The sequence below is a fragment of the Anguilla rostrata genome, chromosome 2 (genome assembly GCF_018555375.3).
Source record: "Anguilla rostrata isolate EN2019 chromosome 2, ASM1855537v3, whole genome shotgun sequence".
NCBI classification, from domain to species: Eukaryota; Metazoa; Chordata; class Actinopteri; order Anguilliformes; family Anguillidae; genus Anguilla; species Anguilla rostrata.
Window position 1 is genome coordinate 64180080 of NC_057934.1, and position 20772 is coordinate 64200851.

Genomic DNA, 20772 nt, shown 5'->3' on the forward strand with positions numbered 1-20772 from the left:
CCCCTCCCTCCCAGCAGAGTTAGCTTGGTGGGGAGACACATACACCGAGCAGCAAAATGGCCGACCGTCAACCAACTGACTTTATAGCGCTTTAAAAACGAAGAGATTCTGCAAATTTGGTTTACATTATCTTTAAACATACACAAATCAGAGTTTTTAAATTGTATTTTTCTTCATTCTGTAGTTATTAGCATTTTGGGGTATACTGTTTTGCCTCGAATGCCTCGAAAACCTAGAATTTCGCACTGAAGCACTTTATTTCATATGTAGCTAGCTAGCTAATTCCTGAGGTGAGTACTTCCATCAAATCATTTAATTAACAAGCTAGCAATGGACCAATCTTTGGTATTTTTGCCGTATGCCAACTAGTCGCAGTGTATCCAGTTTTGTGTGTATTAAATTGTTTATGGCTATTTCTGGCGCTCGGACTGTTCCGTCGACATAGTAGACGAGCTAGCCAGCTTTTTCAAAATGGCAAATGCATGCTAGCTGGTAGCTACTTCGATAGCTCGATTGCTAGCTAGGTAGCTCACTATGTTGATGCTTATTTTAAAATGTGTACTCGATTGTTTTCATGGCTATGATAACGTATAGTATTTGATGTTGGACAACAAGCAAATCATATCAAATTGTATTATATGAAGTATGTGAATTACAGTGATCAAGTGTTCCGGTGGTAGCTAACGCGTTACGTATTGTATGTAGTTTACGTGCAAACACAGCTAGACTGACGCTAGCTAGCTTTACCGTATCAACATACATTTGCTAACGTTTGCTAGATAACCGAGTTAGGTAATGTGTGCACCTCTGGCATGCATTACATATTTCTGCATTACATATTTCTTTCTGGTTAGTTGGCTGTCTGACTAGGTACATAACATATGATTAATTTCTAGAGAGCTCATCAAATGGGTTGGTGCGTAGCTAACGTTGGCTGTACATAACGTAGCCAGTAGACTACCAGTTTAGTTTTACCCTGCTAAACATTCACTTCTAACCAGCTAAATGCGTGCAATGTTTTACTTCATAGACCGTAAACGTTTATTCGATCGAAATCAGCAGAATAAGAGAGATGTGTGTGTTGGGCAGACGATAGCCAATGTAGTGAGCTGTAAATATGGTTAGACGTCTAGTAAGCCGCACTCACTGGAGTGCCTAGGCCCTCGAATGCGACTGCTACTCCGACCCGAGGCTTTCAGGACATTGTTATGGAGAGGGCCGAGTTGCTGGAGGTCGGATTGAATTAAAATCCAGAAAGCTAGTTGGATAGTCACGGTCTATAACAAAATCTCACACCCTGTGTATGGATGTATAACATGCGGCACATTTGGCTATATCGACGTGATTGTATGTCAAAGTAAGGTCCAAGTATTTTACAGCATTGCAGACGATGGGATTGGTTTACTGGCGTCGTTAGCCAGATAACGTACTGCAGCACAGTGCTGCGCCGAGAATTACAGCAAGCCAATAACTAGCTAGATAGCTAACAGGATTTACTCCTGGATTAACTTTTAGCTAGCTAACAAGTTTAACAGTAACTGTGCGACCAACATTAGCCTGCTAGTTTGTGACTGAGCATGTTAAACGTCCGCATCTTGCGGAATAAGCTTCAGACCTATCACGTTATATTCAGTGTTGTAGTGTGCAACTTGGATAACCGAATGTGTGTCTGTTGAGTGCGTATGAGCGAAGAGCGAATCAAGTTCTCCGTTATATGTACCTAAAGTCATGTACATTTGGGAGCCATAATTGTGATCTTTAGAATGAGTATTTTTTAACTCATTTATTTGATCACGTTTTTAATCCTGCTTTTTGCTGCAATTGTTACTTAGTTTCGATTATTTTAAAGCTCGGGGGATCGCATTCAACACTGCATCGTTTATCCTCAAACATTTAAAACGGTGCACGCGCATAAGCATAATTTAAGAGAAGAAATGTAATTAGAGCACGTAATGACACGCATCCTACACTTAAATTCCGAGAGGTGTCCTCAGTGCCTAGGCTTATGAATTTAGCCTAGAGCTCAGAGCACTGAGCCAGTGCTCTACCTTCTTGATCTATTTTACCTTTGAAAAACGTGGAAATCTGTACGAATGAATTCTATGGTAGGGGTAGTTACACTGATTCCCAAGATATGATCTGTCTCGTTTAAGGTCATCCTGCAAGTTTTCCAGGTACTGCCGGGCTTTTGACCTTATTTTCTCTGCCTGTCCCTCAATAAATTTCAGAAAGGCGTATCAGGAAAGGGAACAGCAGTTCATGGAAGACAAGAAAAGGAAGAAAGAAGAAAAAAGGAAAAGGGAGAATTCCCAGAAGGTAACGTGGACATTGAGTTGTTCTTGCATATTGATTTCCATTGCAGCAGTGAAGGACATCTTTATTGATGCTGCTTGCATTTGACATTTAAATGCTCTGTTGGTACTGGAGCTATTAATTTTCACCTGTTTAACCTGCAATTGGTGGGTCCATTGGTTCAACCCCCCCCCCCCCCCCACCCCAATAAAAAAAAACACACACTGGCAAACTTGCACTCCATTGAGCCGTCATGTCAGTCTCTGCTGTACTAGACTATTCTGAGGAGGGTGGATAAGAGAAGGGTAAAATGTGTACTCATCTTTAAAGCAGCACATACCTGCTTTTGTCTTTTTGAGTGTTTTCTGTGTATTTGACTGTTGACTGTTTTCGTACTTGTTTCTGGCAACTGACCATCTGGCATATCATTTCAGGTCGCAGAACAAAAAAACAAAGGTAAGCAGTTGTCTGTGCATGCTTCTCTCTCATAATTTACTCAGTTGCAAAATTTGCCTTCTGTTCTTGGATATAAAAACTGTGCCCTTTTTAAAATTGTTCATGCAGATTTGATTTCTGCAGTAGCATGTGTAAATTTCTGCATCTGTCCGCAACCTGAATAAAAGTTTGTGGTAGGTTATCTGTTGGTAGCGTTGGCTCCATGTCTGTTCCTCTCATGACAACATGTAACATTTGCAAGGGATTGACAGACGTCTCTCAGACGGTGTCACTGGACAGCGTGTTCCTGTGAAGCGCTAATGCAGATCTCAGGGTAAGCTGAGCCAGAGAGAGTTACAGTTTGCGTCCTGTTTGTTTTCGCAGTGCCAGAATTGACCAAGCCTACGTCCTCCCAGTCTCCGGCCACCCCCAGCTCTGCGTCCCCCAACCCTGGCCCTGCCCCCTCCCCCTCCCCTGCCACCGCGGCTGCTGGGGCCCCCCCTCAGGGCGGGAACAATGCTAAGCGGCCGGCGGTGGCCAACGGACAGCCCCCCTCCGGCGCCCCGGTCCCCCAGCGCTACATGCCCCGCGAAGTGCCCCCGCGATTCCGCTGCCAGCAGGACCACAAAGTGCTACTGAAGAGGGGCCAGCCGCCGCTGTCCTGCATGCTGCTGGGCGGGGGCGGGGGAGGCACCCCTCTCCCGCAGGGGGACGCCCCCGGCGCCACAGCAGCTGCTGCCTCAGGTCAGTGCACAGCCAGGGGGAGCTACAGAGGGGGGACGTACGCGCGCCCATCAAATCTGAAGGGAGCGCCCATTAGTGTGTGCATGTGGATTCTGTGGACACTGTCGGTGTCTGGTTTAGCTTCACTAAAGAAGCTTAACCGTTTCAGTGCTGTTCTTTGCATCCTTGCTAGGAAAGCAGTCCTCCTGTGCTCAGTTGTATTGACTCTGAGCCTCCACTGAATTTTCCCGCGATCTGAATGTTCTTGTGTAATGCCCATAGGCGGCAAATGGATCTGGGTGATGTGAATTGTGTTGCGTCCAAATTCCGGACAGTGTACCGTTTTGGAAGAGACTGTTTTACGGTAGCTTGCGCTGGGATGCCAGAGCTTTGCCTAGTTCACCTCTGCACCTTGAACTGATGCACTTGTTGTACGTCGCTCTGGATAAGAGCGTCTGCTAAATGCCTGTAATGTAATGTAATGAGTTGATCGTGCGATGAGTCGGTTTGATCAAACTGCTGCACCACATGCTGATAATGTGCGTCAGGAGTACGTCTAGCAGGCCGCCCTGTGGGCACGCTTTATGTAATTGCTAAAAGACTGAGAGGAAAGTAGAGAAGAGGCGGTGTTCTCAGAAGGCCGGTGTGCACACACACTGCCATAGGCTCTGTTGCTGCCTTGTACAAAAAAGGGTGTTTGGTGTCCAACAGCAAATCATTGAGCTCTTCCAGAATAGGCCTTGTGATGCGATTATCTGAAAGCATGTTCTAGAACAGTGGTTCCCAAAACCTCTCCTCAGTGACCCCCCCCCAGCTGGATCCAGGTATTCGACGTGTTCCACCTCAAGCGCACCTGATACAACTAATCCAGCCCCTGATTCGAAACGTCAGGTGCGTGTCACCTGGATCTGGCTGGGCGTCTCTGAGGAGGTGTTTTGGAACCAGTGTTTCTGGAACGCCGCTTTGCGATCTCGTGGAATTGGGTGCCAGTGACGAGGCCGTGGCAGGGCCTTGGTGAACGCAGTGCTGGGCTGACTGTGCTGAGGTCTTTGCGTTTGTCCCTGTGCAGATTCCAGTCCTGGGGCCCTGGGTTCGGCCGTCCCCTCACTGCCCCACTCCTCCTCCTCATCAGTCGCTGCTTCTTCTACTACTACTTCTTCAAATTATGCAAATTCCACGTGGGGGGCGAGCTCTGGCAGCCAGCCCCCCTCTCAGGGCTGGGAGAAGGTGATAGTGGACGGGTCTGACCTGGAGGAGTGGCCCAGCATCGCGGCGGGGGCGGGGGCTGGGGCCGGGGCGGGGGACGCGGCGGGTGGGACCCTGAGCAGCAGTGCCTCATGGAGCGACAGGCAGCTCCAGCAGCAGCAGAAGGTGGTGGGGGCGGGAGCGGGGGCGGGGAAAGGGGGCGGTTCCGGCAGCCCCTCCCCGCCCTCTTCCTCCTGCTCGCCCAACGAATGTACGCAGCCCGGCAGCGGCGTGTGGGGCTCCTCCTCCCAGGCCAGTGGCGGGGGGGGCGCGGCCGTGGCCCCCGCCCCTTCCAAATCCAAAGCCGGCCCCCTCCCCGGCACTCCGGACGGTTCCGTCGCTGGCAGCGGAGGGATCCCTGGTGCCAACTTCAACCCCAGCGCCAACCCTTCTGCCTGGCCCGCCCTGGTGCAGGATGGGACAGCCGGGACGGGCGCGGCCAGGGCCGACAGCGCCACCCCCCCTCCCATGCCCAACCCGTTGCTTCTGTCCGCCAACCCCTCCCTCAATCATCCCTCCCCATCTGCCAATCCCGCCGGTCATCAGCACCTTCACCAAATGCAAGCCAGGGAGAGGGAGAGCCTCTGCGGGGAGTGGCCCGGGGCGGGGCCTGAGCCAGGAACAGGACCAAAAAAAGCGGGGGCGGTGGCCGAGGAGGAGCCAGAGTGCGGGACGAGCGGAGGAGGCGACGGCCCAACCTCCTCTTCCTCCTCTACAGCTTCCTCCTCCTCGTGGAGAGCCCAGCCCTTCTCCTCCGAGCCCAAAGCGGTCTCCCCGAGGACTGACCCGTGGGAGGGCACAGCGGGAGCGGGCGTGGCCTCTGGGGAGGGAGGGGGTTCGTGGGCGTACGGAGGTCAGGAGGGGAAGGGGGCGGGGGGGAAAGCCTGGGGCGCAGGAAATGGGGGCGGCAGTAAGGCCCCCGGGGTATCTCAGGGAGCGTGGGGCGGGGCCGGCGGGGCGGAGCTTTCAGTCGGCGAGTGGGGTAAGAGCGCGGGCGGGGGGGCGGGGCCGAACAATCCGGTAGGGGGAGGCGGCTGCAGCAGCACCAGCAGCAGCAGCGAGGGCAGCGTAGGGAACCCTCCCACCTCCTCCTCCCCAAATTCAGCTTCTATGACAAGAGCTTGGGACAATCAGAAGGGTGCGGGAGACGGGGGTGCGGGGGAGACGGGCGAGTGGGGGGCCCAGGGGAAGGGCGGGACCTCGTCGTCCAGCGGCGGCGGACACTCCCGGGCCGGGAGCGGCGCCCACAATCAGCACCACGGCCACGGCCACCACCGCGTCCACATCCCCCCCAACCCCGAAGCGGCCTTACAGAACCTGCTCAGCCGGACCGACCTGGACCCCCGCGTGCTGTCCAACACCGGCTGGGGCCAGACCCAAATCCGGCAGAACGTGGCCTGGGACCTGGAGGTTGGCGGGAGCGGCGGGGGCGGCGGCCCCTCCGCGGCGCCCAACACCGCGGGCCTCGCTCCTCCATACTCTGCCGCCGCCGCCAGCCCGACAACTAGCGATGCGTCGGCGCCTTCCCCCCTCCCCGGCGGCGGCCCGAAGGCGGGCCTGAGCTCGAGCGCAGCGGTGGGCGAAGGCTGGGACAGCGGCAGCGGCAGCAGCAGCAACAACAGCACCGCCTCTCTGTCCACCCGAGGCCCCGCCCCCTCCGGCCCCACCGCACGCGCCCCAGGGGCCCCGCAGCCCGGAGGAAACCCCGCCGGCCCCCAGGGGAAGAGCGCCGGGGGGTGGGGCCGGAGCAGTCCGCCCGAAAGCCAAGGGAAAGGCTGGGGCAGCGAGGGCCAGGACTGGAGGGAGAACAGAGGAGGAGGCGGAGGAGGGGGAGGAGGGGGAGGAGGAGGAGGAGGAGGAGGGTGGGGAGATTTCGGTCAACAGGGTACCCCGGCTGGAGGCGGCAGCAGTGGCTGGGGAGGTCAGGAGGAGAAAGGGATGGGAGGCTGGAAGGAGGTGGGGAGGGATGGAGGAGGCTGGGGTCAGAGAGGAGGGGAGGAGGAGGAGGAGGAGGAGGGGGGCGGGGACTGGGGAGACGGGAATCAAAGTCAGGAAGCGGGGGCTGGGGGGAAGGAAAGGGGGGGGGGGTGGGGGTGGGGGAGGGAGGGGTGCTGGCGGGGATGCCGAGGTGGGAACGTGGGGCAGCTGGGACGAGGCCACGCCCCGGAGAGGCTGGGGAGGGGGCGGGGCAGGGGGGGACGCGGGGGGCAAATCTCACCAGGGTTGGGGGGGTAAAGGGCACCAGTCACAGATACCAAACAGCCAGTCGGCCATGATGAAGACGCCCGGGCAGCAGCCGCCGCAGCCCCAGCCAGTGGAGCCGGCGCCCCTGCAGGGCGGCTGGGGTAAACCCGCGGGTCTCGTCTCCCACAATCAGAACCAAAGCTCAGGCTGGGCCCCGGGGCCCGCACCTCGCCTGCCCAGCGGCCCCACCGAAGGCCCGGAGCCCAGCGGCTGGGAGGAGCCGTCGCCGCAGTCCATCAGCCGAAAGATGGAGATCGACGACGGGACCTCCGCCTGGGGCGACCCCAACCACTACAACTACAAGAGTGTCAACCTGTGGGACAAGAACGGCGCCCCCGCTGGGCAGCCGCCGCCACTGCACGCCCAGCCCCAGCCTCCGGCTCAGCCGCCGCAGCAGAAGCAGCAGCAGGGCCCTGGCCCTGGCCCCGCCCAGCAGCAGCAACAGCAGCCGCCGGGAAGGCCTGCCCATCAGCACGTTCCCCCCGGCAACAGGGACATGAACCCTGGACATATGCCTGCCAAGGCCTCTGGAATGGGTAAGAAATGGAATACGATGGGATTATTTCTTAAGCTGTGTGTGTGCGTGTCTGTGTTTTTTGTGATTCTGGTTATACAAGTGGTTGTGTTTTAGAAGTCCGGTTATAATAGAATGTAACTGAAGGAAGCTAGCGAAGATGAACAGGAAGTGCGCGTAGTCTCTGATGAATGGAAGTGAGTGGCGCGAGGGCGGTGAACAGACTCAGATCAAGCCCCTGACGCCGTTCCTCTCCTCTGCCCTGAATCGCTGGCGTTTGGCTGCAGTTTGGGGAGGCGGCGGTCCCCCCTCCAGCCCCTCCGTGGACAACGGCACGGCCGCCTGGGGGAAGCCCACCGAAGCACACAGCAGCTGGGGTGACCCGGAGGATTCTGGGAAGGCCTCAGGCTGGGGGAACCTCTCCCCCAACCCAATCAAATCTGGTAAGAGCGCGAAAGTATTCTCCCAGGCGGATGCGTGTTGGTTTTGGCGGGGGAGCGATGCGCCCCTCCCCGTGTAAGTGTGTGTGTGTGTGTGTGTGTGTGTTTGTCGTGCTGAGCCCGTCTCATTGCGGTGTCCGCAGGCTCAAAGTCTATGCAAGAGGGCTGGGGCGAGGGCGAGGGCTCTGTCAGTGCGTCCCGCCACTCCAGCTGGGAGGAGGAAGAGGAGGGGACCGGCGTGTGGAGCAGTGCGGGGTCCCAGGGTAGCAGCTCCTCCTACAACTCCGGGGGCTGGGGGCAGGGCCACGGGGCCAAGAAGGGCAGCAGCAAGGTACGCCAGTGCGCACGTGTATGCGAGTGTGCAAGTGAGCGTGTGTGTGTGTATATGTGCGTGCATGTGTTGTGCGTGTGTGTGTGTGCGCGCTGTGTGTGTGCATGTGCTTGTGCTCCTGTGTGTGTGTGCGCGCATGTGCTCCTGTGTGCGTGTGTGTGTGTGTGTGAGCGCGCATGTGCTCCTGTGTGTGTGTGTGTGTGTGTGTGTGTGCGTGTGCGAGTGTGTGTATGTTTGCGTCCATTACTGCATGCATATGCATGTTCTCGTTGGCTAGTTTGTGTCGGTGTGAGGGCAGGTTCTGCTGGCTGGTGGCTGGTGGCTGGCTGTGCCTGATCGTGGCTCCCTGGTCGTGTTTGTGTGCGTTTCTCAGGGTGCCCTGAAGGGCGGCGGCGGGGACTCCTGGATGAACCCCATGACCAGACAGTTCTCAAACATGGGGCTCCTGGTGAGTGTCGCGTCAGTGTGGGTGGGGTCAGTGTGGGCGGCGTCAGTGTGTGCTGTGCCTGTCCGTCACCGCGAGCAGCGGCACTGATGAGACCTGTCGTTGCCAGGGCGAGGACCCCAGCGGGCGGCCCTTGGACCTGGCCCCGGGCCCCCCCCAGGACAAGAAGCTGGAGGGAGAGAAGCGAGGGATGAGCTTGAGCGACTACAACGGAGAGATACGCAAGGGCGGGAGAGGCGGAGCAGGAGGAGGGGGAACAGTCTTCCGTTCGCCCAGTTCCAAAGAAGTGGGGCCAGGCGAGCCTGGTCCTTACTATGACAAGGTACTGCTCAGAGCGCAGAACCTTCGCAGGGTTTCAGAACGTGCGATTGGCTGTTTCTCTGTGTCAAACTCACCGCACTCCCGATACCGCCCTTCTGTTTTGTTTTTTCCCCCTCTCACATACTTCCATCCCATTTTTTTTCTGTTTCTCTTTCGTTTCTTTTCTCGACTCCCTGCACTGCCTGTGTCCTCCTTTTGGCCTTAGCTCTCCCCTTACGTGGCCCCTCTGATCCAATTGGCTGCCGCTGTGATCAGCTGACCTTGCCTTTAACCAGTCAGGATGGGAGGCTTGGGGAGGATGGGACTCGTGCTTTATTTTCTCCGCCCGCTGGCTTTGAGCCCTGGTCGTGGCCGATTAACCGCCCCACCCTACCTCCGGGAGGGAGGCCTGTCTTCCAAATTCGTACCGTCGTACTGCCTAGGGGGAAGTTTATATACATGCGGATCGTAATGTCTAACTTTCAAAGTGCCGTGCGTGGAAATCCCGCTGATGTCTTCTTGCATAGCTGGGAGGGCAGAAAATAATTGTGCATGCTGAAACACATTTCACCCGTGCTTAGCATTCTTTAAGACCTTGCTGTGTGATGCAGTGTGTGTGACTTTAAAGAGAATATTTTAAAAATGTGTACAAAAAATAGAGAAAACAATGTACGTTAAGTATGTGGGGCAAAGAGTCGGTGTAGGCCGAAGTACACAATTTTTGTTGCGGACCTAAGATACTCCAAAAAGCAACGGCTTGAGATGTTTTTTCTGTCTTGTATTGTGTCCATTGTAGATGGCAATATGGCCGTTGATGGTGTGGTTGTTTACTTTCATATTTCGATAACCAAACCCTCCTGTACGCATGTGGGTTGTTTAAAGTATGAACTGTGTAAACATAGGTATCGGATATGGGTCACTTTAAAAAGGAAATATAAACAGACGGTCAAAAAAATTGGATGTAGGCAAAAACTGGGGATCGAGACCTGCAGTGTAAATGTACCCTCGGTCTTTCGAGCTCCGTCCCTCCATCAGCGCGTCTTACTCAAGCGTCCCATCTCTTCCCCTTTCCGATTTCCTTCCTCCCCAATCAGTCATCCACAGGGCGCTGCGACTCCAGCCCGATTCACCATCCCTTTCCCTCTGTGTTCTCATTGTGTTCTTAGATCAGGGGAACTCGAATCTGGCCCTGAAAGTTCTGCAGCACTGCTGGTGTTCTCTTCTGCCTGGTAGTCAGTAGACCAATAATGCCACTGATTGGCCAGAGATTTACACGCAGCCGGTGCGTCAGGTTGAAATCGGGCCCCGATTGGAGGGGGAGGAGTGAAGATGAACCGTGCTGTTTGAGGATCCCTTCCTTAGATGTTTAGACGCACCTGCGTTTAAATCCTCCCGTCTCTCTCTCTCTTGTTCTCCCGTCAGACGGGTGGTCACAGTGTGTTTGGTGGAAGTGGTGGGATGGCCCAGTCTCGAGGGGTGCACCAGCCTGGTGTGCCGCCCATTAACCCATCCCCAGGGATACGAGCGCAAGTGCCTCATCAGTTCCTGTCACCTCAGGTACTTACTACCGCAGATGTTCCAATTCCTTCCCTCTCTTTGCTCACCAACACAGAGAGTCGCAACAGTCCTTTTTAAATGAGAACTCATTAGAGGAGTTAAATGACTATAGATGTCAGCTGTTGGTGGATTGGATGTGAATTTTCCGGACTGTCACTTTATTTACATCCAGCAGATGGAGCCATCTCCCTGTAGTGTAGTGGCCCATCAATGCCATATATAGTATTTTCATGACTCCTATTCTCTGGGGATTTTGTGAGTTGTTTAGTGAAGTGATTGAATCGTCTGTCCTGGAAACATAACAGCCTGTGGGTTTTAAGTACTATAATCAACTAACTGCATTAAGTTACTAATTGATTTGTAATAAATGTGCATTATGTCAATCTTTGGCATGTTTAATGTGAAGTATGCTAAGCAGTGTGATATTAATGCCGTGTAAGGCAATGTTGTGTAACTGCAGTGTGTTTGTAAACACACAGAGCAGTGTGTGTATGTGTGTAAACACACAGAGCAGTGTTGTGTAAATGAAGTGTGTTTGTTGTCATACAGAGCAGTGTTGTGTAAATGCAGTGTGTGTGTGTGTGTGTAAACACACAGCAGTGTGTGTGTGTGTGTGTAAACACACTGTGCAGTGTTGCATAAATGCAGTGTGTGTTTGTAAACATTCAGGGCAGTGTTATGTAAATGCAGTGTGTGTTTGTAAATATGCAGAGCAGTGTTGCATAAATGCAGTGCAGTGTTGTGTAAATGCAGTGCAGTGTTGTGTAAAGGCAGTGCAGGTTGTGTAAATGCAGTGCAGTGTTGTGTAAAGGCAGTGTTGTGTGAATGCAGTGCAGTGTTGTGTAAATGCAGTGCAGGTTGTGTAAAGGCAGTGCAGTGTTGTGTAAAGGCAGTGCAGGTTGTGTAAATGCAGTGCAGTGTTGTGTAAATGCAGTGCAGGTTGTGTAAAGGCAGTGCTGTGTAAAGGCAGTGCAGGTTGTGTAACTGCAGTGCAGTGTTGTGTAACTGCAGTGCAGTATTGTGTAAATGCAGTGCAGTGTTGTGTAAATGCAGTGCAGGTTGTGTAAATGCCGTGCAGTGTTGTGTAAATGCAGGGCAGGTTGTGTAAATGCAGTGCAGTGTTGTGTAAATGCAGTGCAGGTTGTGTAAATGCCGTGCAGTGTTGTGTAAATGCAGGGCAGGTTGTGTAAAGGCAGTGTTGTGTAAATGCAGTGTTGTGTAAAGGCAGTGTTGTGTAAATGCAGTGCAGGTTGTGTAAAGGCAGTGCAGTGTTGTGTAAATGCAGTGCAGTGTTGTGTAAATGCAGTGCAGTGTTGTGTACATGCAGCGTAATGCAGATGCTCTCTCGTGTTGCAGCTGCCGAGCTCCATGCTGAAGCAGATGCCCCCTCCCAGCAGCAGTGTGGGGGGAGTGGGAGGGGTGGCAGGGGGGGTGTTCCCACCTCAGCTCTCTCCCCAGCACATCGCCATGCTCAGCAGCATTTATCCTCCTCACATCCAATTCCAGCTGGTAAATATGCCGCCGGTTCGCAGCTTTTGCACTGGTTCGGGAACCCGACTCAAAGTCTTCATTATGAAGTTGGGTGCAGATGCCCTGAACGTGGTTGTGGCTCCAGTGTCCCATGTAGGACTGCACCATGATTATCTTAGCTTGTGTATTTGGGGTCTGTGTAGGTGCGGGACAGGGGCAGTGCGTTTGGGGTCTGAGTGGGATAGGGGCTGTGTATTTGGGGTCTGTGTGGGTGTGGGACAGGGGCAGTGTGTTTTTGGGTGTGTGTGGGTTAGGGGCTGTGTGTTGAAGCTCTGACTGGCCCGTGTGTGCTCTTCTCCTCTCAGGCCTGCCAGCTTCTCCTGCAGCAGCAGCAGCAGCAGCCCCAGCAGCAGCAGCAGCAGCAGCAGCAGCAGATCCTGCAGAACCAGAGGAAGTTCCCCCAGAACATACGACAGCAGCCAGACCCCCAGCAGGTACTGATCCTCCACAGGGGCGCTGTAGTAAGAGTGTCACTGGCCTGTGATGGTGGATATGTGTATATCCGTCCTGTGAAACTCAGTTTTGCCCCAGTGCAGTGGTTCAGTGTGTGCTGTCTCCTCTCTCTCCTCAGCTGGCAAGAATCATGGCCGTCCTTCAGCAGCAGAGACAGCAGCAGCAGGGCGGGGGCGGGGGCGGCGGCGGGGGCTCCAAACTGTCCCCCTCTCACTTGGGAGGGGTCGCCCCCCCAAAACCGACCATGGCCGATCCCCTGTCTCACCCCGGCCTGGGGGGCACCCTGGCCGACCTGCATTCGAAAACGCAGGGGGGCTACTCTGGTGAGTTTCGGTCTGGCCCCGCCTCTCTCGCTCCGGTTGCTGTTCTAGCCGTGGCGGTTTGGGGAACCTGTTGCGTGTGTGTCCCTCCCCAGGGTTCGGCTCGGGGGTGAACCTGTCGGGGTTGGAGATGGGCTCCATGGTGGGCGGTCCCGGCGCGATGAAGGACAGCGGGGGCCAGCAGTCCCGCTTCAAGTGGATTATGGAGGGGCACTCCCCCGCCCCCTCGCCTCCCGACAGCGTGCTTCACAAGAACGGTGAGAGACGCCCCGCGCCTGCTTGCCTGCCTGCCTGCCCTACCCTACCCTACCCTACCCTGCCCTGCCCTGCCCTACCCTACTCTGCCCTACCCTGCTCTACCTTACCCTGCTCTACCCTACCCTGCCCTACCCTGCCCTGCCCTGCCCTACCCTACCCTGTTCAGGCCTCCTGCTGTAGTCAAGCCAAGCCACTTTTATTTGTATAGCACATTTAAATCAACAGGAGTTGCGCCAAAGTGCTTTCCAGCCACTAGCAGACCTTTCCTACACCCAGAGGCCTGTATCCGGGCCGTTGGCTGGAATTCGCTCTTCCTTCTTTTAGTTTGAGATTTGTGTCGTGTTCGCTCTGTTGTTTATCTCTCCTCTTCCTCTCTCTCAGGCCCCATCTCGGCTCCGGTGAAGCTGAGGGGAGGTTCCCCCTATTCCCAGTACGAGCTGCTGGGGGGTGAGGGTTTGGGGGTCCCCCCTCAGGGTCCGTCTGATAACTGGCATCGAACCCCTGGAAACAAAATGGGAACCAAAACTGGCTCCTCCAGCTGGCCGCCAGGTGAATAGCACCCTCAACACTGAAGCACACAGCGAAGCACAGCGGCACATTCACACAGCGCGCGATGATCAGCCCAGGCGCGAAATCCCAGCTCGGTCTCCACTCTGTAGCGGCTGTCTCAGCTCTGTAGCGGCTGTCTCTGCCCTGTAGAGGTTGTAGTGGCTGTCTCAGCTCTGTAGTGGCTGTCTCTGCCCTGTAGAGGCTGTAGTGGCTGTCTCAGCTCTGTAGTGGCTGTCTCTGCCCTGTAGAGACTGTCTCGGCCCGGTAGAGGCTGTAGCGGCTGTCTCAGCTCTGTAGCAACTGTAGCGGCTGTCTCCACTCTGTAGCGGCTGTCTCGGCTCTGTAGCAACTGTCTCTGCCCTGTAGAGGCTGTCTCGGCTCTCTGCTCTTGGTTATTTTGTCTTTTGAATACAAAAGACATGCACATCCCTATACAGAGCTTATTTGCTAGTCTATGTGCGGTAAAAATAAAAATGCTAATGTTGTTGAAGTGCATAAATTATAGCATTACGAATGGCCCAGTGTTGACTGTTGTATCTGTGGTTGCCGTGGTGACAGAGTTCCAGCCCGGAGTGCCCTGGAAGGGAATTCAAAGTGCTGATCCGGAATCTGACCCCTACATGACCCCAGGCAGTGTGTTGGGCTCCTCTGGGACGTCCGGCCTGAATGACACCGAGCACCAGTTACTGAGAGACACAGGTACTGAACATTTGCTGCTGGCTGAAGCTCAACACGTGTGCTGTGTCACCCACTTAATGTCCCCATGCTCAGACGGCAGCCTAAGTAGACTTTAATGGCTGCAGCCATTAAAGTCTTTCGCTTAAGGATGTACGCAAAACTGTCCAGACTGTGTGTAAGACGCACTTATCTTTAGAGCAAAGTTAATGGAGTCCTTGCCTAAGCATGTCAAAGTCCAGCTTTATTTTTTTGTACGTGGTATCTGTTCAACCCGGATGTCAAATTGAAATTGATGATTATTGGTCACTTTTGAAAGAGGGAAATAAGAGGCCGCGCTCCGAATGCAGCTCCAGTGTCCGAGTCGATCTCACGCCGTCTCTTCCTCTCTCTCTGCGTTCCAGAGTCTAACCCCTCCCTCAACACCTTGCTGCCTTCACCAGGTGCCTGGCCCTACAGTGCCTCAGACAGCCCCCTCAGCAATGCACACACCTCGGGTAAACCACCTCACCACTGCTCAGAGCGCACTGCAGCAACAGAACGTCTGCGGCAATTCTGCTTCACACTGCCCGTTTGTAAAGAAGCTCGAGCTCACTTTACATACAGTGTGAATTATGTACTCGTTTCTGGTTATTTAAAATGTCTCGTGATTTGCCTTCAGGTGAAGTTTCACGCCAACTGCGGAATCGTAGCTACTTAAGTAAATGAACTCGATTTGCTTATCTTTCAGAAGCATTCAGTTTTATACAGCTGTGCGCTTACTGAAGTCATTCTGTAGAAGCGTCCTGATAGAAGGTGCTACAGGGCCGAAGCTGCCCTGCCTACCTAGAAACTGCAGCCTGTTTATTAACTGCTGAACAATGAGAAGCGTGTTAATCTATTAAGAGAACAGCAGTTTCTGAGAGGTAATTATGATTAGGGAGTGAGTGGGTTTCCAAAGTGCAGTTTTAAGCAGTTTTGGTGTATCGCCCTGGTACTGCACTGCTGTTCAGTTTTAACAGGATTATCTTCCCCCCTCTCACGGATGGAAAAGAAATTGCGATTTATTTTCTTTCAGCAAAGTACACTGAGTACAAACCCAGCTGGCCTCCCGATCCCATTGGACACAACAAGCCCTGGAAGGCCAATCGGAACAGCTCGCAGATGCCACGCCCACCTCCTGGACTTACACATCAGAAGCAGCCCCCCCTCTCCTCTTGGGCGGGGGGAGGCCCGCGATTGGCCAGGGGTTGGGGAGGGTCTGGCGGCAGCCAAGAATCAAGATACGGGCCAGGTATGAGCTGTTCTGTACTGCGACTGCATGATCCTCACTGTGCGTCATAGGCATTTCTCACCAGTTTATCCCCAGAGTTAAAACTGCATTGGCTTACATTCTTAAGCATGCGGCAGTGTGAATGGTGAACTGCAGCTGCAGTTGAAAGCATGTTAAATGGTGGGGATGGTGATGCGCAGCTGCAGCTGAAAGCATGTTAAATGGTGGGGATGGTGATGCGCAGCTGCAGTTGAAAGCCTGTTAAATGATGGGGATGGTGATGCGCAGCTGCAGCTGAAAGCATGTTAAATGGTGTGAATGGTGATGCGCAGCTGCAGTTGAAAGCATGTTAAATGATGGGGATGGTGATGCGCAGCTGCAGCTGAAAGCATATTGAATGTGTGCGCTGGTACACAGCTGTGATCTGATCTGATGTTGTGTGCAGGGTCTGCATGGAGCGATGCAGGAGCCCGGGGCAGCTGCTGGCTGGTACTGAGCAACCTCACTCCACAGGTGAAAACAAGAGAGGGTGTGTGGGTGTGTGTGGGTGTGTGTGGGTGTGTGTGGGTGTTTGTGGGTGTGTGTGTGTGTGAGAGAGCGAGCGAGCGTCTGTGTGTCTGTGTGTGTCTGCTTAGACTTGACTGGAAAAGGCACTGGAAAGAGAGCAGCAGCGGCAGGTAAAGAAGCAAGGCAGAGGGAGATGAGGAAAGGGAAGTAGAATTCATACTGAAGTGGAATCGGTTACAAACAAAGCAGGTGGTTTGTTAATCACAGTGTACAGGCACTTAAACGACTTTGTCCCTTACTTGAGCATTGGTAGATTAACCTGTATTTAGCATTGCGTGGACGTGATTGGTTGGTGAGTAATGAGCTATGCAGGAGGTGCTGGCGGAAGAACAGATGTAAAGGATGTGGCTCTCCCGCCCTGGGGCGTGTGCGTCTCTGGTCAGCCGCTCGTGCTGAGGCGTTTTCTCCCGTGTGCTGTCCCCGGCTGCAGATTGACGGCTCCACGCTGCGCACGATCTGCATGCAGCACGGCCCCCTGCTGACCTTTCACCTCGGCCTGACCCAGGGCAGCGCCCTCATCTGCTACAGCTCCCGACAGGAAGCGGCCAAGGCACAGAGCGCTCTGCACATGTGAGTGACCGCGCTGACCTCTGACCTCCGGCTCCGCCCTCACTTCCGCGGCCCCCCGGCCACTCTGCTGTTTTTGTTTGATGGTTGTGAGGGTGTTTCTAAGGAAATGAAGGGGGTACTTTTTGAGAGCTTGTTTCCCCCACCCCCTGCCCCATCGACCTTGATCTTTACTAAGTTCAGAAAAAAGCTGACCCGTCGATACTCATGTTCACATTTTGGAGTTGCTGTCCACTGCTGATATTAGTACCACTGCGCAGAGGGATTCACACATAGTATCTTGCTGGATAACACAATGGTGATTGTTTTTTTTTTGCCTGTGTCTACCGCCCACTGAGGAAATGGGCTGTTTTTTTTTTTGCAGGTGCGTACTGGGCAACACCACGATCCTGGCAGAGTTTGTGAGCGAGGAGGAAGTCGCTCGCTATTTTGCACATTCCCAGGCGGGAGGGAGCGGCAGCGGAGGCGGCGGCGGAGCGGTCCCCGGGTCCGGAGGAGGCCAGGGGCCCTCGGGGACGGGCGCGGTGGGGGCCAGCGGCGGAGGGAGCACCCCGGGGAGCGAGAGGGAGAGGGCGCCCGGGGCGGCGGGAGCGGCGGGCGGAGGAGGAACGGCGGGCGGAGGAAACGGCGGCGGGGCGGGGGCTAGCATAGGAAGCGTGGGGCCTTCCGCCTCCGGCTGGCAGAGCTTGGACAGTTCGGGCAGCTCTCCGGACCCCTCCTCGGCCCAAGGACCAGGGCTGAGTATTTTTGCCCAGTGGAGCAGCAACGGAGCTGGGGGAGGAGGAGTGAGTGGAGGTACAGGGGGTGTGGAGCCTGGCCGGCAGGGGCTGTGGGGTGCAATGACCCCGGGGTACCCCAGCAGCAGCCTGTGGGGAGCCCCCACCATGGAGGACAGGCACCAGATGGGCAGCCCTGCAGCACTGCTACCTGGGGACCTGCTAGGTGGGGGAACCGACTCAATCTGACTGACAGGCACACAACTACACTCACTGATAGGCACACAAGAACTACAATCACTGACAGGCACACAAAAACTACAATCACTGACCGGCACACAAGAACTACACTCTCTAACAGATACACAAGAACTACACTCACTGACAGACACCCAACAACTACACTCACTGTCGCTCACGGACTGACCTACTTGCGCATGAAGATGTATGGTATGCTGATACAACACCGGTACACAATAATGCAAATGCAGCAACATGCACTCACATGCCCTGACACACATTTCATAAACGCAGACATACTTTTACAGCTGTGCAGATGGTGAAATGCACACACACACACACACACCTGCACACACACACGCACACACACAAGCAACCTTTCCCTTAAATGAAGATTTCAACAGCAAGACTTGAATGAAAGAAAGAAAAAGCCAATCAGAATCAAAGACGGCGCTCAGCTGGGTGGCATGACTTGCATAGGGCAGAAATGCTGAAAAAAAAGAAAAAACAAGCAGACCGATAGAGACATTTACACTTGGGCTCGCACTGTAAAAACACGCGGTGCGCATCACGCGGGCGCCCTGCCTGAAGACAGGCAGCGTGCAGCACGTGATCCGCCTGTTACAGCTCCTGCAGACAGAGGGGAATCAGACACACACCTCCACACGCGCACACCGCTCCCGCATACGACAAGCGAACTGCATCTTAATACCTAGATTTTTTTGTTTGGGACAGTGGAATCCAGAAATGTATTTTTCCTTCAAACGCTGACCTCATTTTCTTTTGTGTTTCACCCCCCGCCCCAAATCGAGTTCATTGTTGTTATGACTACAGTTATTCGGTTGTACTGAGGCGTCCTCGTGTTTCCATGCCGATGAGAGGCTTAGTAAGGAGGAAGTCAAATTGGAGTGTGTATGTGCAGGGGAGGAGGCGAGACGGAGATTAGCCGTTCATACGTGAGGTGTGTGTTACTTCGTATCTGTTTTGCTTAAGGAGGTGAATGAGTGTGTGAGGTAGCGTATAGCAGGTTTCGGATGGTGTGCGCTCTGAAAGTGCGTTCAAAGTATGTGTGTCGTATGCATGTTTAAGAACATTGGCACTAATTAATATTTTCTTTTACTTTTAAGAGAATTTGTTTTTATCAGCCTTTTTTGTTTTTGTTCTGTATATCTTCTGCATTGCAATAATAAAAGATTGTTTTTAAAGATTCAACCGAGGGCATACATGTAGAGAGAGATGCCAAATCTATCACACCAAGTTGAGCTGGACGGGTGCTTACAAACACCTAAAAAAAAGTTACGATGTTTTATTTTATTGTTGATGTTTCATGTTTTAAATTAAGACAGGCTTTAACACTCCTGTTCAGTTTTTTTTTTGTTTTTTTTTTTGTTTAAGATTTTAGAGGAAAAGACATTAATTTAAAAAGATGAGAACAAGAAGGATAATAAAGGTTGAATTCTATGTTGTGATTGTTATGTTGCATTAGATGTTAACAGGATTTGTGTTTTGCGATTAAAGCAGTTTTCTGTTCATTTTCAGAGGTGCACCCCATATCCCCTACCCCCTACTCCCCGCCCCGCACAGACTTGCCACTCTTGCACACGTGTTGGTGGCTATGCTTGCCGTCTGTCCGCTGCCACAGTATAGACTCTCGTCTTACATACTTGACCCTCGTCTTTCTTGCCTGTCCAATTTGTCCTATGCTTTATCACCATTCAAAACTGTTTCCACATTCTATATTTGACCTTTGCCCCGGAGGTATTTTATATCTGATGAGCCACGGCTGATTTACCCCCCCCTCGTCCCCTTACCATTTCTTGACAGTTCGTACCAGGACTTTGGTGGAGGGGATTCTAGCACTGCCTATGTACACATACACTACTAAAGGGTCAGTGACGGTGTCAGATCACTTTGTAGAAAATGGCCCATTTTGGTATTTCCATAACATTGTTAGCGCCATCCTTCAAAGTGAGGCATTGACTCGGTTATTTGTCGCAGTCACTGATACAGGGACTCCTTTCTTCTTTCTTTTTTGTTTTTATTCCTCGCTGCAGCGGCCTTCAAGTGTCTGGTGGGCTACAGTACACTATCTTGCCTCGTTTTAACCGTTCTCTCTCTCCTGCTTCAAGCCTGTGTTGAGAAGGGCCGCTTGCTGGTTCTGCGAAGCGCAGAATGTGTTCATTCTGTCCATCACAACTTTGGATGTAACCCGAAGTCCACTGTTGCTTCCCTCCTCTCCCCTCCCCTCCCCTCTTGTCCCCTCCCCCCCCCCCGGAACAGTACTGGGGACCATGGTTTCAAGTGTTGAGTCTGAAAGATGGTACATTTTTTGCTGTGGTCAGCATTTACAGTGCACTAACCAAGACACTCTGTACTGTAATAATCAGGTTTAGGCAGCCGCAAGCTCTTCTGGTTCGTGGCGTTGGCTGCGCGACTGTGTTAAACAACCAGTTTCCACTCTCCATTCCATTCACTCAGGAGATGAGCTGGGCCTGACGAGCACTGCAAGTGACAGGGCCCTGCAACTCAGAGCTGCTGGAATGGAGTGGGGCTGGGGTAGTATAGCGTGGAACTGAAGCTTGTACAGGAGATGGGCCTGCCTAGCTTTACATTTCTAACAGCTGGAACTTATTGGCCGAACTTCAGTTTTTGATATTGACATTTACGACATTTTCTACATTTTATTTCCATTAAGCTGTTTTTTTGTTTTGTTTTGCTTGTCAGGGATTAGTTTACAGTTGCATAAATATACACACGGACAACATACTAAAGTAACTACTGGAGTTTCTCCTCAGTGTGTGAGGCTTAATTTTTTTTTTATTAAACTGAGGGACATTTTTGTCAAGGCTGTGTAATTATATATGTACAATGTAATGTAAACAAAATGAATACTTTGGGGGGTGAGGATGGGAGTGCAGTGCAGACCCCAGTCTCCCCATTCCAAATCTTAAATAAAGAGCTTGTTTTCATTGAAGACTCATGTTGACATTATTCACATCCTCTGACGCTTTGGTAGTGTTCATACTCGCTCATATATGTGTTTTTCGCCTTTGTTTCTCCAAGTACTTCAGTATGTTAATTTTGTATCGGCTGCATACACGCTGGTGTCTGTCGTTGGC

At 53.2% G+C, this 20772-nt stretch overlaps 1 protein-coding gene across 1 annotated transcript; it reads left to right on the forward strand.

Moving 5' to 3' along the window:
- tnrc6ba (trinucleotide repeat containing adaptor 6Ba) lies at positions 1 to 20622 on the forward strand. The gene is given in 23 exon segments (XM_064323855.1): positions 1 to 290; positions 2229 to 2316; positions 2727 to 2748; positions 3112 to 3471; positions 4520 to 6727; positions 6730 to 6762; positions 6765 to 7475; positions 7741 to 7896; positions 8037 to 8224; positions 8598 to 8672; positions 8779 to 8991; positions 10392 to 10526; positions 11883 to 12035; positions 12362 to 12490; positions 12628 to 12832; positions 12925 to 13086; positions 13469 to 13636; positions 14195 to 14335; positions 14716 to 14808; positions 15369 to 15584; positions 16009 to 16076; positions 16561 to 16700; positions 17062 to 20622. Coding segments are annotated over 22 exon segments (6234 nt in total). The 5' UTR covers positions 1 to 290; positions 2229 to 2259; the 3' UTR covers positions 17663 to 20622.
- Positions 20623 to 20772: the final 150 nt, after the last annotated feature.